We start from the raw sequence: 20,975 nt of genomic DNA on the forward strand, positions 1-20,975 counted from the left end.
TAATGATGTTCATCTGTATAGGTGTCGGAGAAGTTGCCAGTTCCCTTTAACTTTTCAGTCGTGAACAAGTAACTTGAATGCCGTAATACTTGTGAGGAATTCTTGAATACAGCATATAACACCAAGTAATTGACCTTAAGTTTTTCGTCTTTTATGGTATGAAATAGTTCGTTGTATGGAAGACTTATATGTACTCTGTTTCACATATACAGAAAATATTTTCAATTCTGTTTTTACTAAATAATGTCACTATCAAGAGAACGTGTCATGTATTAGCTTGTATATATATATATATGTATCATATATTAGATTGTATTTTGTGGCATATAAATTGTATGTAACACTTCCAGTATGGAGCTTAATGGAAAAGCAAAGGCCTCCACTACTAATATGTTGAATCATTCTGAGAGAACTGTGGAGTGTAGAGAAGTAATTCACATACATGTAGTTTTATGAAACTGTGATCTTAAGTTAACCCCCCCCCCCCCTCCCCTTCAAAAAAAAATATTTTAGCATCATTTTTATAATAATTGTTTGCATAAATTCCGCTGAATTAAGTACTTTGGAGGTTGGAAAGATTGGTGATTTACTGTAGCCAGCATGTGTCATTGTGGGTTTGAATACTCTTCATATATACTCTCTTCATATATTGCTGTATTGTGTATTGCTATATCAGGTAAAGTTGCTGTGGTGAGTGGGACCAGTTTGGCCTGTTACTCAGCCAGCAATGGCAGGCAGGAATGGCAGACAGGCCTCCCTCACACGTGAGTATTCGGACAAACTATACAGCCCCATTTATGTACAAGTCTTCACATAGAAAAGGACATATCAGAATTTAAGATTATGAACTTTGGAGTTTGATTTTCTGTAAAATGTGTGAGATGTTTTGAAATTATTTGAAATTCCTGTACACTGTATGTACATGTTACATACATGTATATGCTGTTTTCAGCATACAGCCCTCCTGAAGCCTCTGTCTGAACTTACCATATATCATGCCCAGTACTGTGTTGACCAATCTGTAACCAGTATGAACAGGCTGAACATAAAGCAAAAAGTATCAAAAATGCCAAGTTAGGAGTTTCTGTTATCACCCCACATTCCTGGGGTTAGCACTTATGAGTGAGCTCATCTAGTGTAGATCATTACACAGTAACATGGGTGATGTTTCTTATTTCTGACAGATTATTCAGTCAAACAGCTCTCAGTTCAGGTAAACTGTGTATGGTTGATCAGGGAAATCACACAACTGCATGGATATTCTATGTTTTCTACAGAAAACATATTCTGCACTTGCTTGAAATGTGTTGACGTATGCAGGGCTGATGTGGTAATAATTAGAATCTTTATTGAACAGTGACATCTCTGTGTATCAGCATGTACTGGAAGTCAAAGGACAGCTGACGGTGGTAGGAGTGGCTGAGGGGTCACATGTCACTGTCGTCAAGTACAACTCTGACGGGGTTCAAAGTTCACACAGATCTGTCCCAGCATCCTGGATCACCTTGACAACCAGGTGTGGTATACAGCTAGTGATTATAAGTTAGAGTCAGTTTAAGTGACCCAGTTTACAAATTGCAGTGGAAAAGATTGTAAGTGCAGATAATTATGTAACAACTATTATAGCAGCCCCATAAAATAATTGAAAAAAAAAAAAAAATCCATTTTCTCTTCCAAAATTCTCAAATGTCACATACCCAACTCGCCCCAGCGATGAAAAGAGAGTTAACATTTGACTAGGTTTGTCTATTATTCCATAACAATAGCATTTGAAGGCTACTCTTTTTTTCATAATACATAGGTTACTTCCCTTTTCAAGGATTTACCTCCCTTGATGGCAGGTATATGTCTTTTATGTCGGTATTAAAACTTATGGGACTATGGAAAATATTGCCGTTTACTTTCTCAGTTTCTAAAGCACCAAAGAAAATTGCAATGATTCAGTAGTAGTTACTGATGTAACAAGAAATTTCACAGACAGATTGGCCACAATGAATCCATGCGTGGTTGGTTAAATCCCATCACACCAGTACTTCCTAATGACAGCAGCAGCTGATATTTGAGCTGATACTTATTGTCAAGGAGAGTAAATCCTTGAAAAGGGAAGTAAACTATGCATTACAGAAATGGCGAATGCATGACTGTGCACCAAAAACATGAATTTGACCAATCTTAAGCAATACTGTTGATGGAGGTCATCTGGATGTCCTACACATTGGTTTCAAATGTTCAGTCTTTCTGTGACATGTCTAATGTCATGACATCACAATTTTTTTCACATGGAATGGAATGAAAAGTAATGCTGTCACAAAGAGACGTGCTGTAACCATCCATTATGAAATCATCTTAATTATGGTGTAAAATATGAATGAAAAAAATTGTGAGGATAATTTTCTCATTGGTTTTGTTCAGGTGTGTTGTGATTGGTCAGAAGTATTTGACTTGTTATCGATCTGGGTCACAGTCCTTACAATACCTTCAGCTGGACAATGGTCAAGCCTTCCTCTCCACTTCCCTGGAGGTAAGTGAAAACTTGTCTGATAATAAAAGCTGGTGACACCCACCCATGCTATTGTTGTGCTGCCCAACAAAATTAATTTGTTTCTTGATATTGGGAAATGATGAGTGACTTCACCTTGCTCCTAGCCAGCTGTTGATTCTCTGTCTGCTCCTGCACTGCTGCATGAAAAGAAAATTTATCCATTAAATAATTATTGTTTTTGATGTTCTAGTGCCACTTGAACACGTTAAAAAAAGGTGATGCACTAATTCTGTGATGATATCTGCTACAGAGCTTGGGTGTGTCGCCCCAGGGTGAGGCAGTCTACCCAGAGGTCATTTCAGCTGACCACAGCAGTCCTGAACTAAAACTACATCTCACAGACCATGTCATTGTGCTGAGAATCAAGGATGATAGTGTCAAGGTTGTCAAAGACCTACCAAAGGTAGGATAGATCGATCAACCAGCTGGGCATTCCAGCCATTTCTGACAGAAGTCATAATTAGAAATATGATTTTAGAGCATATATTCTTTGTACTCTAATTTAAACTTTTATGTTTGTATGTTGTTTCAACACATGTGTTTCCCCAAATTTCAACTTTCGTAACCAAAAAGTTTTAAAATTTGACCTTAGGAACTAAATATTAAAGAAGGGCAACTGTCATTTGATATCCACAATGTCTTCTTTGCTGTGGTATCTGTGTATGCCAGTGTTATTTAATAAGTAGAAAGATAATGGCATATGAACTGGCTTTTAGTCGGTTTATTCAATAAAAATGAATGTATCATGTGTGAGTCAAGACCGGCCAGCAGTGTTCAATCAGCCCTTCAGATTTCTAGAAATGAATTAGATATGCCTGTGGCACGAAAGATTTCTAAAAAAAATTCATGTTGAATTATTTCCATTTAGTGAAAATTTATTTACAAGCTAGAATGAAATTCTCAGTTGCCTTAAATCTGTATAAAGCTTGCTACCATTTCACATCAGGTGAAATGTTTAAAGCAGTTTGCTGCATATAACTTGTAGTGAGATAACATCATATGTTAACTTTTATACCTTTATGATTGTTCTGTTTTCAGTTTTCCACATGTCTGCTGGTCACCTATGATGACAAAACTGTGCTTCTGGCCACTCAGAGAGTCTCCATAGAGGTCAGTGGAAGTCACAATACCTTCTCTATTTCAGTAACATTTTATCAGTTGTTTGATCCTGATAGCCTCTGCTTCAGTTTTAATCTTCATCTTAATATCGTAGAACTCCATCATATCCATGTAAACAGTTGCTTGACCACAAAAGCCAGTGTTAAACCCTGGTTCAGTTTTAACGTGTCGCTCACCCCATCCTGCCAGCTTTAATTCAAATATATTGCCGAATTTTAATATAAAAAACCTTGTTTTGATTTAAAAACCCTGAAAATATATATGTTGAGCTGATCCTGTTTTTCTGAAAGTAAAACAATATGATATCATCCTGGGATGTCCTGCAAGTTATCCACTGAACCTGTTAATATGGCCAGAATATTGTCGGAACTTTTTCACAGCCTGAAATTTAGAGTCCTGCGGGTGGTTTCAATGAACTTTGTATATCAACTTTTTCATAAATTTTCTCGCAAATGAGATTGCCCCACAGCACTATAACCCAGACAACATCTTTTCAAAGTTTTTTAAAAGTGAATTTTGACCTGTGGACTTTTTTTTTTCTTTTTCCCTTGTTTAGAAAGTGAAGTTAATGGCATTTGATGTTGAGACTGGGGGAGAGCTTGTGGAGTTTTCTCATGATCTTCATGTAGCCAGTTTCCATGGCAATCCGTTGCAGGTAAGGTGAAAGGTGTAAGATGACATGTGGTATATTGGTGCAGTTGTAGTGCCTTACTTTCTGCCTATCCGAATCAGCAGACATTTTCAGTAGTATGATCATGGCTGAGGGATAAAAAATTAATAATAAGTAATATTATACTGCATTGATGTTGTTAAAATATTAATAATAAGTAATATTATACTGCATGATGTTGTTAAAATATTAATAATAAGTAATATTATACTGCATTGATGTTGATAAAATATTAATAATAAGTAATATTATACTGCATTGATGAGACACATATAAGTATGGGGTGTATCTTTTAAAAACGAAATGGTAGCTTTGCTTCAATAAAGTGGTGTATTTCAAAGAAGCTTCTTGGGAGTGAATGATATGTTTGTTTATATGTATTTGTAGATAGAAGCTATTTTCTTCAAAAAGAAAGATGGTCGCTGGGGTTACAGATCTGTGCTGATGTATGAGGATTACTCTGTACACCTGGTACAATCAACAGGTAAAGTTCTCACTGTCATCGCTCTGGGGTTGCAGATCTGTGCTGATGTATGAGGATTACTCTGTACACCTGGTACAATCAACAGGTAAAGCTCTCAGTGTCATCGCTCTGGGGTTACAGATCTGTGCTGATGTATGAGGATTACTCTGTACACCTGGTACAATCAACAGGTAAAGCTCCCAGTATCCTCACTCTGGGGTTACAGATCTGTGCTGATGTATGAGGATTACTCTGTACACCTGGTACAATCAAGAGGTAAAGCTCTCAGTGTCCTCACCCTGGGGTTACAGATCTGTGCTGATGTATGAGGATTACTCTGTAAACCTGGTACAATCAACAGGTAAAGCTCTCAATGTCCTCACTGTGGGGTTACAGATCTGTGCTGATGTATGAGGATTACTCTGTAGACCTGGTACAATCAAGAGGTAAAGCTCTCATTGTCATCGCTCTGGGGTTACAGATCTGTGCTGATGTATGAGGATTACTCTGTACACCTGGTACAATCAACAGGTAAAGCTTTCATTGTCATGGCTCTGGGGTTACAGATCTGTGCTGATGTATGAGGATTACTCTGTAAACCTGGTACAATCAAGAGGTAAAGCACTCGGTGTCATCGCTCTGGGGTTACAGATCTGTGCTGATGTATGAGGATTACTCTGTAGACCTGGTACAATCAACAGGTAAAGCTGTCAGTGTCCTTACTCTGGGGTTACAGATCTGTGCTGATGTATGAGGATTACTCTGTAGACCTGGTACAGTCAACAGGTAAAGCTCTCAGTGTCCTCACTCTGGGGTTTCAGATCTGTGCTGATGTGTGAGGGTTACTCTGTAGACCTGGTACAATCAACAGGTAAAGCTCTCATTGTCCTCACTCTGGGGTTACAGATCTGTGCTGATGTGTGAGGATTACTCTGTAGACCTGGTACAATCAACAGGTAAAGCTCTCAGTGTCATCGCTCTGGGGTTACAGATCTGTGCTGATGTATGAGGGTTACTCTGTAGACCTGGTACAATCAAGAGGTAAAGCTCTCAGTGTCATCGCTCTGGGGTTACAGATCTGTGCTGATGTGTGAGGGTTACTCTGTAGACCTGGTACAGTCAACAGGTAAAGCTCTCAGTGTCATCGCTCTGGGGTTACAGATCTGTGCTGATGTATGAGGATTACTCTGTACACCTGGTACAATCAACAGGTAAACCTCTCAATGTCATTGCTCTGGGGTTACAGATCTGTGCTGATGTATGAGGATTACTCTGTAGACCTGGTACAGTCAACAGGTAAAGCTCTCAGTGTCCTCACTCTGGGCTTACAGATCTGTGCTGATGTATGAGGATTACTCTGTAAACCTGGTACAATCAACAGGTAAAGCTCTCAGTGTCATCGCTCTGGGGTTACAGATCTGTGCTGATGTATGAGGATTACTCTGTAGACCTGGTACAGTCAACAGGTAAACCTCTCAGTGTCCTCACTCTGGGGTTACAGATCTGTGCTGATATATGAGGATTACTCTGTAGACCTGGTACAATCAAGAGGTAAAGGTCTCAGTGTCCTCACTCTGGGTTTACAGATCTGTGCTGATATATGAGGATTACTCTGTACACCTGGCACAATCAAGAGGTAAAGCTCTCAGTGTCCTCACTCTGGGGTTACAGATCTGTGCTGATGTATGAGGGTTACTCTGTAGACCTGGGACAGTCAACAGGTAAAGCTCTCAGTGTCATCGCTCTGGGGTTACAGATCTGTGCTGATGTATGATGATTACTCTGTAGACCTGGCACAATCAAGAGGTAAAGCTCTCAGTGTCCTCACTCTGGGGTTACAGATCTGTGCTGATGTATGAGGGTTACTCTGTAGACTGAAAATACCCTAGCAGAAGTATACGGGCCGCTATGACATTGGCTGTCGAAAGAGTAGGTTTGGGAAAACTGTGTACAACAAAGCAAGGGTGATTATGAAGCCTGTAGGGCAGTATCAACCTTGCAGGTAGGAAGATGATCAGACCAGACTTAGAGTACTTATTGCTGCCTCACTTGGGGCTCAGCATTATGTTTCTGGGTGAGGTGTCATGTCTTGTGTCTTCAGCATGATGCTTTAGCGGCTGTATCACTTTAGCGGTATCACTCTAGCAGCATGGGCGCACCCTGCCACAAAAAGGCACAGTATATGTACACATCTGACTCTTCGTCTTCATACGACTGAAAAGTTGTCAAGTACGATGTAAAATCCCATGCGTATACATACATGCAGGTGTCTTGGGCATGGTGATCCATTGGAGCAGCATTGTAAATATGAAATCATTTTGCCTGACTGTTTTATATATTATTGGAAACAACAAAACACATCAAGCGAACTTACAAACTGACTCGGAATATCTACCTTTCAGGTAAAATTGCATGGAGAAGAGAAGAGGCGCTGTCATACATCCTGTCTGTGGAGATGGTAGACTTACCTGTGTCAGAAAGTGAAGCAAAGTTTGAGGATGAGTTTGGCTCACAACATGGTAAGTGTACATTGAAAGGAGAAGGAATTGCTATGGTATAAGACTCGTTTTAGATAGACTCGTCTCCAGAGTGATGTCTCATGCTGACATGATGTTGTCTAATTTATAATACAGAAAGCTAGGATAACTTTAGCAACAGTCGTGATAATTTGTACTTTTATGTATTACATCCATTAAAATTATTAATCCGTAAGATAATCTTCATTTTTGTGAGATATAGAAATGATTTTTCAGCACACCATTCTTCATGTACATGTAAGGATCTTGAATTTGCCCACCATGCTAGGAAGTACCAAGAGGAGAGAACTCTTTGTTATCATTCATTGTGTTTTATCCTGAAAGTGTGTCCTAACAGCCATTACTTATTGTCCCTGAAGCTGCTTTAGTAAAAATGCTCTTGTTTTCCTTTTCATTAAAAATAGATACGTCTTTTGTTTCTGGGAGTATTGAATATCCTTATCATGAGTGCGTGACATCTTAGTTTCAGTAGCAACTGCATCAGCATTCTTTAACACTCATCATTTATCCTGCAGAAATTTAGCCAGAAATAAAGAACACCTGCTGATTTATCTTCCCTTTTTCCTGCAAAATCGAAATTAACCGTAACAGGTTATTTTATCATGGAAATATTTCCAGTCAGGACAGAAATCAGCCATTAATATCTTTAATGCTGATCCTTAATTCTGCTATTAGGTTTTTATTTTTTAGTTATTTTGTTTTCCCTTAAATATGATAATATAGTTTTGCATTCCTTACAGATGATATTATTGGCATGTTCCGGAAGAGGTTTACCACCCAGTTGGTACAGCTGAAGGTTGGTCTGGTTCTTAAGACAAATTTTCCTGTAAACGCAACAAAATGTAGACTGTTAGTCTGTAAAGTGTTATATGAAGTGTCAAGTGGATAATGAATAACACTCGAGAAGACAAAACCATGTGCTCTTCTACAATTTATAAAATTTAATATTGTCCCGACAAGATGAACATGGTTTGATGTAATTCTCAAAGTAAAACAAATGACAGAGAAGCTACAAGATTACCGTTGCTGTTCTCACACAAAGTTTACCCCTGTGTTTGTTGTTGCCAGAGTTTTGTGCTGGGCCTGATACAGAAGCTACAAGGTTACCGTGACCGCTCTCACAGTCTGATCATCGAGACAGAGGATGAGGAAGAGGCTGAGATTGAGCTGACACGAGACCAATTTAACCTCAACAAAATTGTTGTCGTGGTTACAGCCGCAGGAAAAGTAAGTGTGGCGTAAAGCATGAGATTTTTGGGCAAGTACATCCAGCACTCTGCTTCATCAGATAGTTTTGAACATGGCATAGACATCCATAGATCCAAGTAATGTTTTTTAACTGAATAGTTTAATACTTATATACATATGTGCTTTTTGTGTGTGAACAGGAAACACTTTCAGAAGATACATCTCGGTTTTTTTTTTCTCTGAACAAGATGACATTTGTATTGACATATTTTCCTTTTTTCTTTACAGATTTATGGCTTAAGGAGCACAAATGGACAAATAATTTGGCAGCATTACCTGCCAGATTTAACTCCCTTTGAGCGATATGGCAAGCAGGTGCTCCCGTTGAGCATTCAGAGGACAACTGCCCATTTCCCCCACCCCCCACAGTGTGCTATCGTGGGGAGACATAAGGTAGTGTTAATGGGATGATTTTTATTGTACAGGAAAAATGTCAGATAAATTATAGAAGAGTTGTAATTGTTACAGAATGCCAAATAAATCCCCTGATCTGTGTTGTGCAAATATGCTGAGACCTATTTGGAGGCTTAAATATTCTGATATCAAGGCTGTTAAAAAAATACAAGATTAATAGGCTGAAAAGGGTTTATTGTACATGAGAAATGGTCTTGCGCATTTATAGATATGAAACTTTATCATGGCCGGGGGCCTCCGTGGCTCAGTTGGTTAGCGCGCAAGCGCAGCGTAATGACCCAGGAGTCTCTCACCAATGCGGTCACTGTGAGTTCAAGTCCAGCTCATGCTGGCTTCCTCTCCGGTCGTACGTGGGAAGGTCTGCCAGCAACCTGCGGGTGGTCGTGTGTTTCCCCCGGGCTCTGCCCGGTTTCCACCCACTATAATGCTGGCTGCCATCGTTTAAGTGAAATATTGTTGTATAAGTGGAATATTCTTGAGTACGGCGTAAAACACCAATCAACTTAATAAATAAATTATTACGGCCTTGGTAGTGTATTAAAGTACAGACCATGTGTAAAACACCAATCAACTAAATAAATAAATTATTATGGCCTTGGTAGTGTATTAAAGTATGGACCATGTGTAAAACACCAATCAAATAAATAAATAAATTATTATGTCCTTGGTAGTGTATTAAAGTATGGACCATGTGGTCATCATATTGACCATGACATTGGTAATACCTGTACCATTACATTCAGTGTATGCTCCAATCAAACTGCTCTTTTGCAACTAAGTCATTTGAAGTTAACCTCTCTGTAATGTGTTGAAGACATGTGCAATACAATTGTCTTCTATTTCAGAAAACTGGTCGTGGACTGTTGTATGTGTTGAATCCAGTGACGGGTCAAAGGTTAAAGGACATGCCCCCTGGAGGTCAGAGTTTAGGGTTCACAGTGATTCAGATGGATATGCTGAATGAGGTGGATGAACATTTCCTGAAGGGTCTGATCTTCATGGATGAGGAGAAGAAGGTCAGTCTGAGTTTAATAATACCATTGTGGTAAAGGAATCCAGCAAGGAGTTGATCTCGTTTTACTGTCAGTATATAATACTGACTCATACAGAACCTGCAGATGGTCCTGGGTTTCCCATGAACTCCGCCAGGTTTCTCCCACCATTATGTTTGCTGCTGTCATATATATGACGACGTAAAACTCCATGCAAAAAGAATAAATAAATAAAGAAATATAATACTGTCAGAAATTGTGACCTTTATCCTGATACAGAGCATTTGTTATGTAACCAGATAAATTTGCTTCATTTAACTCACAAATTCAAGTTTTTTCTCACAAATTTTACTTGGTACTGACCAAGAAAACTGTTATCCAATTTATAAAGGAAGAATCTGAATCACAGCAAAATAAGAGTGTCAGACCGGTCATTTGGCAAGTCAGAGAAAATAATGTGAATCACTGCAAAATAAGAGTGTCAAACCAGTCATTTGGCAAGTCAGAGAAAAGAATCTGAATCACAGGAAAATAAGACTGTCAAACCAGTCATTTGGCAAATCAGAGAAAAGAATCTGAATCACAGCAAAATAAGAGTGTCAAACCAGTCATTTGGCAAATCAGAGAAAAGAATCTGAATCACAGCAAAATAAGAGTGTCAAACTAGTCATTTGGCAAGTCAGAGAAAAGAATCTGAATCACAGCAGCAAAATAAGAGTGTCAAACCAGTCATTTGGCAAATCAGAGAAAAGAATCTGAATCACAGCAAAATAAGAGTGTCAAACCAGTCATTTGGCAAGTCAGAGAAAAGAATCTGAATCACAGCAGCAAAATAAGAGTGTCAAACCAGTCATTTGGCAAGTCAGAGAAAAGAATCTGAATCACAGCAAAATAAGAGTGTCAAACCAGTCATTTGGCAAATCAGAGAAAAGAATCTGAATCACAGCAAAATAAGAGTGTCAAACCAGTCATTTGGCAAGTCAGAGAAAAGAATCTGAATCACAGCAAAATAAGAGTGTCAAACCAGTCATTTGGCAAATCAGAGAAAAGAATCTGAATCACAGCAAAATAAGAGTGTCAAACCAGTCATTTGGCAAGTCAGAGAAAAGAATCTGAATCACAGCAAAATAAGAGTGTCAAACCAGTCATTTGGCAAATCAGAGAAAAGAATCTGAATCACAGCAAAATAAGAGTGTTAAACCAGTCATTTGGCAAATCAGAGAAAAGAATCTGAATCACAGCAAAATAAGAGTGTTAAACCAGTCATTTGGCAAATCAAAGAAAAGAATCTGAATCACAGCAAAATGGGACTGTCAAACCAGCCATTTGGCAAATCAGAGAAAAGAATCTGAATCACAGCAAAATAAGAGTGTCAAACCAGTCATTTGGCAAATCAGAGAAGCGAATCTGAATCACTGCAAAGTAAGAGTGTCAAACCAGTCATTTGGCAAGTCAGAGAAACAAATATACAAAAGTGATGAAGTTTTCAGATGTGTACCCATGTATATAGCAACAAAAATGTGCAATCCATCGTCTTTGTTTCAAATAAATAATAACATTTCTGTTTATATTCTGTTCACAGATTCATACATACCCTAGTCATTTTCGTCAGATTGTAGCCAGACATTCAACATCTCTGTTTATGTACTTGGTTGAACCTGAGAAAGGATTGCTGTCAGGCTATCGTGTGGATGGATCTGAAACGTGAGTTGTAATGCAAGTCGTAAAATGTCCCCTACATTTTGACAGAGAGTGGTTTTGAACAGAAACCTTTTGTTCCACTGATTAGTTGAACGTGGTACTTGAGTAGTGTAATGAACTGCTGGATATTCTAGAACTTCATTTTGCCGTCATCATTGCTGATAGATCGTCAAAATGAACCGTTAGTTTTTCACGGTTATGGGACTTGTGTATTATATTATGATCAAATTATTGGGAGCTGATTGTACTCTTTTTTAATTATAAATGGTTTGTTTTTTCAAGAGGAAGCGTTTTAGTATAAAATCTGGAACATTCAATTAGATTCTTGCTAATATATTTCTGATTCTTACTTGCATAGCTGTCTCCCAGTCAGTGGCAGTCTATTACCCTGCGGCCTGTTGTTCAAAAGTATATTAAAAATTAAGTCTGGCTTAAATCTTGATACCAGTCTTGGCGTAATACAAAACTATTGGCATTTTAATTCCGACTAAAGTTAATACTGGGCTTAATTGCTAATACGCTTTGGAACAACTGGGGCCAGGTTATCCAGCTTGGGAGACTTAATATCCGCTACAGTAATAGACATTGTAAAACTCCTCACTTTTGCAGGATTTGTATGGGGATCCAGTTTGGGCTGTGAATCTGCAGCAGAAGTCACAAACCATCACAAATGTGGTGCCGAGGAGAGCTATAGGTAAATCAGTGCACAGGTAGCATACAATCAGGATTTGTCAGGCCAATTAGAGGCAAAATGGGAACATGTTATGTACCGACCAGCTCAGGGATCAGCTGATGGATGAACGTCTGGGCACATCAAATACTTGGACTTAATTGGAATTTTTTGTTGACAGGAGACGCTGAGTGATAGAGATATTAATGGTTCCCAATCTCATAATAAAATAGCTCGCAGTCACCAACATGCACAGTCTTGGGTTCAGTGATGATCACTTGACAGCCACCATTATGGCAGGCAAGTCTACACATCACAGGCAGGGAAATTTTAACTTGTCTGTGGTTTACCTTGTGACACTCAGGGTTTTTTTTTTAAACCCATAAAACAATCATATATACAAAAAGGTAGCTGCAGGTTCTTTCTGTTGGGTAGTGTGACTTCTGCAGAGCATTGTAGGCATATTCTATTCTGGTTTAGTGAGTGTATAATTCATACAGGAATGGAAGTTGGAGGATTAGATAATATAGTCAAAAGTCAAAATCCAATGCTGTGATTGGTGAAGGGTGGATTGATGACTGGTGTATGTTGTGAACAGTCAGGTTCTATGCACTCACAGTATGTATGTTATTTTCTCTGTTTCACAGAGCATGTCCATTCCCAGGGGCGAGTGTTAGGAGACAGAAGTGTGCTGTATAAATATCTCAACCCCAATGTTGTTGTGGTAACAGCAGAAGGGGAGGAGACAACATCAGTGACTCAAGCATCAAGTGCACAGAAAGGTTAGTGCAAGAAAAGAATTCATAACAACTTTTGTTTTTATTTACACATACATGAACCAGATTTTGGTCAAGAGGCTAAGATTTTCATCACTTTGAAAATACGTATACACTCTTTGGTATGTCATTTGTTTTGTTTAAGAAGAAGTTAAGACCAGCAATGAAGACAGATCATTGTAGGAAATGCAGAGAGATGTCATAGTTGTCATGTTATGAAATGGAAGAACAGCATATGATGGATATAACTTACCCCAAGGAAAATCAAGTCTTATACTCTTCAGAAATGCTACAAAATGTTTGTGGTCTGTTCTTTTATATTCATTCTACTTGTGACAGATGCATTGTATATAGTGTCTCCTTGAACTTGAATATTTTTGTATATTGACTTTTTTTGTTTTTTGTTGTAGGTCCGTCTTATTTCTTGAATGTGTATCTGATAGATGTGATAACCGGTCACATTGTGTCCCATGTCAACCACAAGCGGGTCAAGGGTCCAGTCCATGTTGTTCACTCTGAAAACTGGGTGGTCGTAAGTAAATTTCTGTGACACTTTATGTCTATGGCCTAAAGGAAAACTGGGTGGTCGTAAGTAACTGTCTGTGACACTTTATGGCCTAAAGGAAAACTTGGTGGTCTTAAGTACCTTTCTGTGACACTTTATGGCCTAAAGGAAAACTGGGTGGTCTTAAGTACCTTTCTGTGAAACTTTATGTCTATGGCCTAAAGGAAAATTGGGTGGTCGTAAGTAACTGTCTGTGACACTTTATGTCTATGGCCTAAAGGAAAACTGGGTGGTCGTAAGTAACTGTCTGTGACACTTTATGGCCTAAAGGAAAACTTGGTGGTCTTAAGCACCGTTCTGTGAAACTATGTCTTTGGCCTAAAGGAAAACTGGGTGGTCATAAGTAACTGTCTGTGACACTTTATGGCCTAAAGGTAAACGTGGTGATCTTAAGTACCTTTCTGTGACACTTTATGTCTATGGCCTAAAGGAAAAGTGGGTGGGCATAAGTTACTTTCTGTGACACTTTATGTCTATGGCCTAAAGGAAAACTTGGTGGTCTTAAGTACCTTTCTGTGAAACTTTATGTCTTTGGCCTAAAGGAAAACTGGGTGGTCATAAGTAACTGTCTGTGACACTTTATGTCTATGGCCTAAAGGAAAACTTGGTGGTTGTAAGTAGTTTTCTGTGGCACTTTATGTCTTTGGCCTAAAGGAAACTGGGTGGTCGTAAGTAACTTTCTGTGACACTTCATATCTATGGCCTAAAGGAAAACTGGTTGGTCGTAAGTACCTTTCTGTGACACTTTATGTCTATGACCTAAAGAAAAACGTGGTGGTTGTAAGTAGTTTCCTGTGGCCCATTCTATTTCTGTCCTTTCTAGTTTATTTCTGGTTACTATGTTGCCTCTCCACATTACTATGGCGTTACTTTGTTGCTGGTCTTGCAGTATAACTACTGGAATCAGAAGAACCGGCGTATAGAGATGAGTGTTCTGGAGTTGTTTGAGGGCAAGGAGCAGAGCAATTCCACGTCATTCTCCTCGTACAACCCCCCACCCCAGCCCCTCATTCTGCGTCAGTCCTACATCTTCTCCTCACCCATCTCCACCATGGCCGCAACCATCACCGAGAAGGGAATCACCAACAGAAACGTCCTCAGTAAGATTACAGTTGTACCAGTAATGTTTATCTTCACAATCGTGGTTAAATATATTTTTCCTTTACAATTCTCTCAGGAAATAGTAGTAATCTGGTCATACATTTACTTAATTTCATTCCGGGAGCGGGCCATGGGCTTGTTGCCTTTCATTTGCGAGCTCAAACCCTGCCTTGGACAGGGAGTTCGTACATTCTGCCACTGTTACTATTTGTGAGTTTTTGGTGACAAAAAGCAGTTATTTGCTAAAGATCATTGGTTTATGCTGGTAACTCTTGTTTCCTCCCCTCACACGGCCATAGTATGAGTTCAGAATTCTGGAGCATGGTATTACTGTTATTCTTCATCCTTTTCGCATGTTTGCAAGGTGTTTATTCAAGCATATTCTGAGTGCATTATTCTGTGTTCATGTAGAGTGATAAAATTATACTCTTTGTGAAGCCTTGCAATTGGCTAATCCAAACAGTGGATTTTGTCCCAAAATCAAATTTAAATGTGCATAAATTGCACGGAAAGCTGCTCTTTCATATGTGAAATCATTGAGGAATTAGTATAAGCAACAATCGGTCAAGTAAAAAAGAAAGAAATTTTATAAGTTTGAAGTCTGATAGTTTACTTCAGGCATACTGCTATCCTCAACCCTTATGAGTGACTGCCATGTTAAGTAAAGCATATTACAGCAGTGTGTCTTGTCAGATCTTATAGACTCCAGTTTCTATGATGGTCTTGTCGTCTAAAATGATGTACTGACCAGTCACCAATCACCAAGTCTACCAGTCACCAATCACCAAGTCTACTGATCAGTCACCAATGAAGTCACTTGTCCCAGTCACTTGACTGGTTATGTAAATGAAGAGTTTAGCCAGATACCTCACAAAGATGGTCTCAATGGCTGATGGGCATACAAGATAGACAGACATACACATAATTACTCTGGTACAACTGCAGTGCTGGTACAGCATGAGTGCTTAGAACCTGACACAACAGTAGGGTTGAGTCAGGTCTTAAGTTCTCCTGTATGCTGGGCTTAACTTGTTGCAGCAAGTCCTCTTAACCCATCTGTCTTTCTTTAACTTTATGCTGTATTGTGTGCTGTCAGTTGCCCTGAAGAGTGGAGGAATTCTGTCTCTACCCAAAGCCTTCCTGGACCCCCGCAGACCAGTTGTGCCCACCCCAGAGCACATGTAAGATTTCAAATTTTTTACATAGTCTGCTTTTAAAGATGAATGGAACCACCATCTTTATAGTTACATAAAAACATTCCCTCACAGCTATCAGTGGGCAGATGTGAACTGAATAACTTCTTTAGATCTGAAATTGAATGAATAGATGGTGGTGATCATGTTAGAATTTTTCTGTTCATGTAGATGTAGTTTCTTGATTATGCTTTGTCAGAAATGATGTGTACAAATGTGAGTCAGCCATTCACAAAGAGTACTCTCCCCTTTTAGTGTCAGCAACGTTTTTCTTCCTCCAGGGACAACAGAAACCTCATATTGATCTTGTTAAGTTTGAAGAAATTTGGTGTACTTGGTGAGGATGTGTAATTACTGACTTCACCATGGGAACTCCAGGACTAAACTACTCTGTTACCTGATTCTGAGAGCTCTGTTAACTTTAATAGAAACCTCTGTGAGCTTAGCTTGAAGGTTTAGCCCCAAAGGTCATATGTTATTACCTTTATTTGTGCCTAAAACCAGCTTTTTGGGTGGAAATTTTAGGTCCATTTCAGTATGTAATGTTGTTATCTTCAGGGAGGAAGGCACCTTCCCTTACATGCCTGAGATACCGTCCAGCTTTGAAGCTGTGGTCAACTACAACAGGAGTGTGCACAACATCCGACACATCCATACTGCTCCAGCTGGGTTAGAATCCACCTGTGTCTTCTTGGCTTATGGCATAGGTGAGTTCTGGAATAGATGCTTGTCTCACAATTCACACATAACAACCCAGGCAACTGCGTACCTACAATACAGTACAGTACATGGAAGATTTAGTGGATGGAGATGGCATAAAATATGCTCAAGATTGAGATGGAATGGAGATGGCATAAAATATGCTCATGATTGAGATGGAATGGAGATGGCATAAAATATGCTCATGATTGAGATGGAATGGAGAGGGCATAAAATACACTCATGATTGAGATTGAATGGAGAGGGCATAAAATATGCTCATGATTTAGATGTATTGAAATAAAAATGGGACCAAAAGTGTAGTGCATGGTGCAGCTTCTGATTGCTGAGTATAAGTACAATGGTATTTTCATGTCCACTACCTGTACTGTAATTCTTCAACACATTTGATGTTTGCAAGGTGTTTTTTGAAGTACATTGTGAAGGTATTATTCTGTGTTGAACTGTAAAATTACACTTTTTGTGAAACCCTGAAATTGACCAGTCCAACCAGCATAGTTTTAAAATTTGTGTAAGTTGCAATTAAAGCTGCTCTTTCGTATTGGAAAGGATTGAGGAAATAGGGTATATAATGGATATGTATGCAGTGGGATAAGGTAATGTCAGATCCGTATGGTTTATACAGATCTGTTCATTTCTCGTCTTTGTTCTTTAGTATGAATGATATAACCATGAGGACGCTTTAAGAACTTTATTTCAAAAAAAAGAAAGGAGGCTGATAAACCTGGTGTCCGTACACTGTGCCATGTGGTTGTCATTAGCATGTTTCTTCAGTGAGGCATCACTATAGATCTTGTTGCTTTGGGAAATGATTATGGTATAACAAAAATAATTTCAAAAGCCTCCTTAAATTAGACAGCAAGCAAACAAATTGAACAGATATTAAATGAAATTGTGTTGATTGAATTGTAACACAAATTCCAGAATAGCTTGTGTCAAACATATGAAGCTTTCATAATTTGTTGCATTCTGTAGTATACCTATGTTCAGAATGTTTGTGGAATAAGTCATATTCACACTTCATAAAGAAGATTAGAACATGTTGTGTTGGGAGACAGGGGTACATTTTAGTGACCTTCATCACAAGCTTTTATGCCCGTTCAACAACCCTTAGTTGTTGTCATTCACAGTCAAAATGGTGGCAAGTAAGCTCATGATGAAGGTCAGAAAGTGTATCTGTGTCTGGGTAATACTCTGTCTTGCCCTTCTGGTCCGCCCATGCATGCCTTATTGCAGTGGTGTACATATTCATCTCCCACTTCACTGGGCAATGCAATTGTTGTGAGTTCAAATCCGGCTCATGCTGGCTTCCTCTCCGGCTGTATGTGGAAAGATCTGCATCCACCTGCGGATGGTCATGGGTTTCCCTCATGCTCTTCCAGGTTTCCTCCCATCATAATACTGGCCACCTTCATTCAAGTGAAATATCCTTGAGCGTGGCATGAAACAGCAATCAAATAAATAAATAAATAAATAAATAAATCCTATTGATACCATATCTCCTGTACTGCCTTTCTGTCCACAGATCTGTTTTATACTCGTGTGATGCCCTCCAAAATGTTTGACGTCCTCAAGGAAGACTTTGATTATTTTTTCATCAGCAGTGTTCTCATTGGGATGATAGTCGTCTCCGTCATTACACAAAAGTTAGCCGCCAGAAAAGCCTTAAACAGAGCCTGGAAGTGATTGGAATGGACTGTAGCTGTAATAAATGGTGCATTTATACAGATTTTATGTAGAGAGCTGGGCACATCCAGGTGTGGGAATGTGACTATTAGGGAGAAAACGAAAGAAATGAATTGTGCACGAGAAAACCCAAAAGGCAGCTTTGGCCTTAGAAAACAGAAAGAGGAAACTTTAGCTTGAGAAAGTCACATATATGTAAGTGATTTTAATGTCAAAAAAACGAAATATGTGACTTTAACATCAGGAAAATGGGATATGAGACTTATGTCCTGGTGACAGCCTCCTATGTCTTCATTGGCCAGGCATGTTAATGACTTAAAACAGAAGATATCAAATTAGTGTTTGCTTTTGCACAAAGGAAAGTTGAAACTTTGGGAAGAATCAGTCTGTTCTAGTTAGAAAATGATGAGGATGTAGAGTAAATGTTGACAGATACAAAGGCCAGTTTGGAATGCTTATCGCATTTTTTTGTCTTTGTTCTATGAGAGTGTAAAAACGTGCTTTGGACATAATAATTTATGTGACATAGGTAACTGTTACATGTGACGTCTTTTATTTTTGACAAGATAACATGCGTAGTGGACATCCAGTTATAAGACGTTATAGAAACAGGCACAACTAAAGAACTGTGGTCAGTGCACAGAAATTTTTACTAGCAACGCTTGAAAAATCTCTTGGGATAACAGACTCCTTGATAATCAACTTTATACTTTGATATATTGGGCCATGAATGTCAAACTGTGTTTTCTGCAGTTATGAAGTAGCAAGTCAGAATTTCCCTACTGGCACTAAAAAAATTATGGAGTAGAAAGTTTGTTGAAGCCTTGAGTCAGCCATTCCTTGAACACCTTGGACATGTGAATTTGTTGATCAGCATGTATTTCTCTGACAGAAGGTGTGGAAGATGCAAGACAAGCACATCATGTGACATTCCATCGTGACATCATTAACTGGGAGGTAGTGGTGACCATCCGTTTGGGGTGGGAAGTATCATTTTGTCATTAAGTGTATGATTGTTACGTATGTATGTATATACACAAATACTAACTTATCTGCCACAGCGTGTGTACCTGTTCATAAGCATCTTTGAAATTGATTGTGTATTGTAAAGATATTGAGAAACTGTAAATTCTTACCTTTTATTTCTGTATTAATACAGATAATAGAATTAGGTCACTCCAATATGACTAGGTATACAGTGCATGTAAAAAATTAATGACATTGTACTTCTAATTTTTTGGACACCTAGTCTGCTCCTTTTAGCTAATATACATTTAACTGTAACAGGAAAACACAGTTTCCCTTTTTTCACACAATCAGATGAAAAACATACACACATCTTTACCTTTCTGAAAAAAAAAAAAACAAACTGAGAGAAACTAATTTTTTGCTTTCAGCGCTATCAATATCTGTCCGCAAAATTAGAAGAAAACCTAGAATGTGTGTATTAGAGGAAAGTACCTGGTTCTGAAAGGTTCTGTGTTAAGTGGTGTAGCGTGCCTGTTTGTGGATTGGTTACCATGGTGTATATATTCTAGGTTACCTATGTAAGGATTGGTTACCATGGTGTATATACTCTATTGTGCCTGTTTGTGGATTGGTTACCATGGTGTATATACTCAGTCTCTACCACAAAGATGATTGCGTTCGATGGAACTGTATATATATATACCGGTTCAGTTGTTAACACGGTATACCTATATGATAACTGTTTATATGTCATCCTCTGATTTGTATTTTATTGCTCAGTTTTGTATTTTATTAGAGTGAGTTTTCATCCATGTTCTTCTGTAAAGTTTTACAAACTGTGTGTATAAAATTAGTGACGTGTTGGCAAACCAAGGACATACAATTGATTTACAATCCATTTCTCGAATACTTCATACTTTTGCTGGTCTCAGAATCTTACTAATGAAACCAATCCTTCTGCATTGGCGCGGAGAAATTAGCATACCATTTGACTAAAAGTAACGCTTGGCAGGCACAACAGATCCAGTTACTACCAGCTTGGGTGGCATTGTGTAAAGTGACAAGAAGTTTTGATGTTGCTGTACTGTTCAAACTGAAACATTGATGTCTTGTGTTATTGCGTTTCACAGAATGGAAATTAAATGTATAATTATGGAGTATTTTGCCTCTTGTTTACGAGGGTATTTTCACAAACAATTTCCATCAAACTAAGTATCGTATGACACTGGGAACTCAAACTTCCTCCATCTATAACAACCCAGGCTGACGTCATATACGAGTTACTGATCCATTCGTGGGAACAGCGTTAGACATTAGTATTCTCCTCTATGCGTAGCTAAGTGATCTACGCGTAAAATGACACGGAACCAGGTTATTTAGCGGTTTTAATATGAGGACATAAAATAGTTTCCCCCCACTGGGTTTAAATACATTAAAGCTAGTAACGGGATGCATCCCCATTAAGCCGCGTTCATACGGTGAGATTGTAGAGTGAACACATGGAATGTAAGTGGCACGCGTTATTTTATACTGTAGTAGCTTGCGACACATCGCATCGGCTGAAAGCGGCTTATGAATTAGACTTGTCATACTGCACTCCACTTGTTTA

The 20,975-nt window shown here is 38.7% G+C and overlaps 1 protein-coding gene across 1 annotated transcript in view; it reads left to right on the forward strand.

Annotated features, from left to right (window-relative positions):
* The window catches only part of LOC135475746 (ER membrane protein complex subunit 1-like), a 30,231-nt gene extending 9,707 nt beyond the window's left edge, over positions 1-20,524 (forward strand). Inside the window, exons 6-26 of the mRNA XM_064755681.1 lie at positions 677-764; positions 1,358-1,516; positions 2,413-2,521; positions 2,793-2,945; positions 3,581-3,652; positions 4,218-4,316; positions 4,719-4,815; positions 7,197-7,313; positions 8,072-8,127; positions 8,400-8,558; positions 8,808-8,972; positions 9,839-10,009; positions 11,568-11,689; positions 12,045-12,054; positions 12,296-12,380; positions 13,004-13,138; positions 13,543-13,664; positions 14,587-14,797; positions 15,895-15,979; positions 16,550-16,698; positions 18,237-20,524. Of these exons, the coding sequence (XP_064611751.1) occupies positions 677-764; positions 1,358-1,516; positions 2,413-2,521; positions 2,793-2,945; positions 3,581-3,652; positions 4,218-4,316; positions 4,719-4,815; positions 7,197-7,313; positions 8,072-8,127; positions 8,400-8,558; positions 8,808-8,972; positions 9,839-10,009; positions 11,568-11,689; positions 12,045-12,054; positions 12,296-12,380; positions 13,004-13,138; positions 13,543-13,664; positions 14,587-14,797; positions 15,895-15,979; positions 16,550-16,698; positions 18,237-18,397 (2,525 nt within the window). The 3' untranslated portion in view covers positions 18,398-20,524. The remainder of the gene's footprint in view (positions 1-676; positions 765-1,357; positions 1,517-2,412; positions 2,522-2,792; positions 2,946-3,580; positions 3,653-4,217; positions 4,317-4,718; positions 4,816-7,196; positions 7,314-8,071; positions 8,128-8,399; positions 8,559-8,807; positions 8,973-9,838; positions 10,010-11,567; positions 11,690-12,044; positions 12,055-12,295; positions 12,381-13,003; positions 13,139-13,542; positions 13,665-14,586; positions 14,798-15,894; positions 15,980-16,549; positions 16,699-18,236) is intronic.
* Positions 20,525-20,975: the final 451 nt, after the last annotated feature.

This window comes from Liolophura sinensis, chromosome 9, assembly GCF_032854445.1.
Source record: "Liolophura sinensis isolate JHLJ2023 chromosome 9, CUHK_Ljap_v2, whole genome shotgun sequence".
Lineage (NCBI taxonomy): Eukaryota > Metazoa > Mollusca > Polyplacophora > Chitonida > Chitonidae > Liolophura > Liolophura sinensis.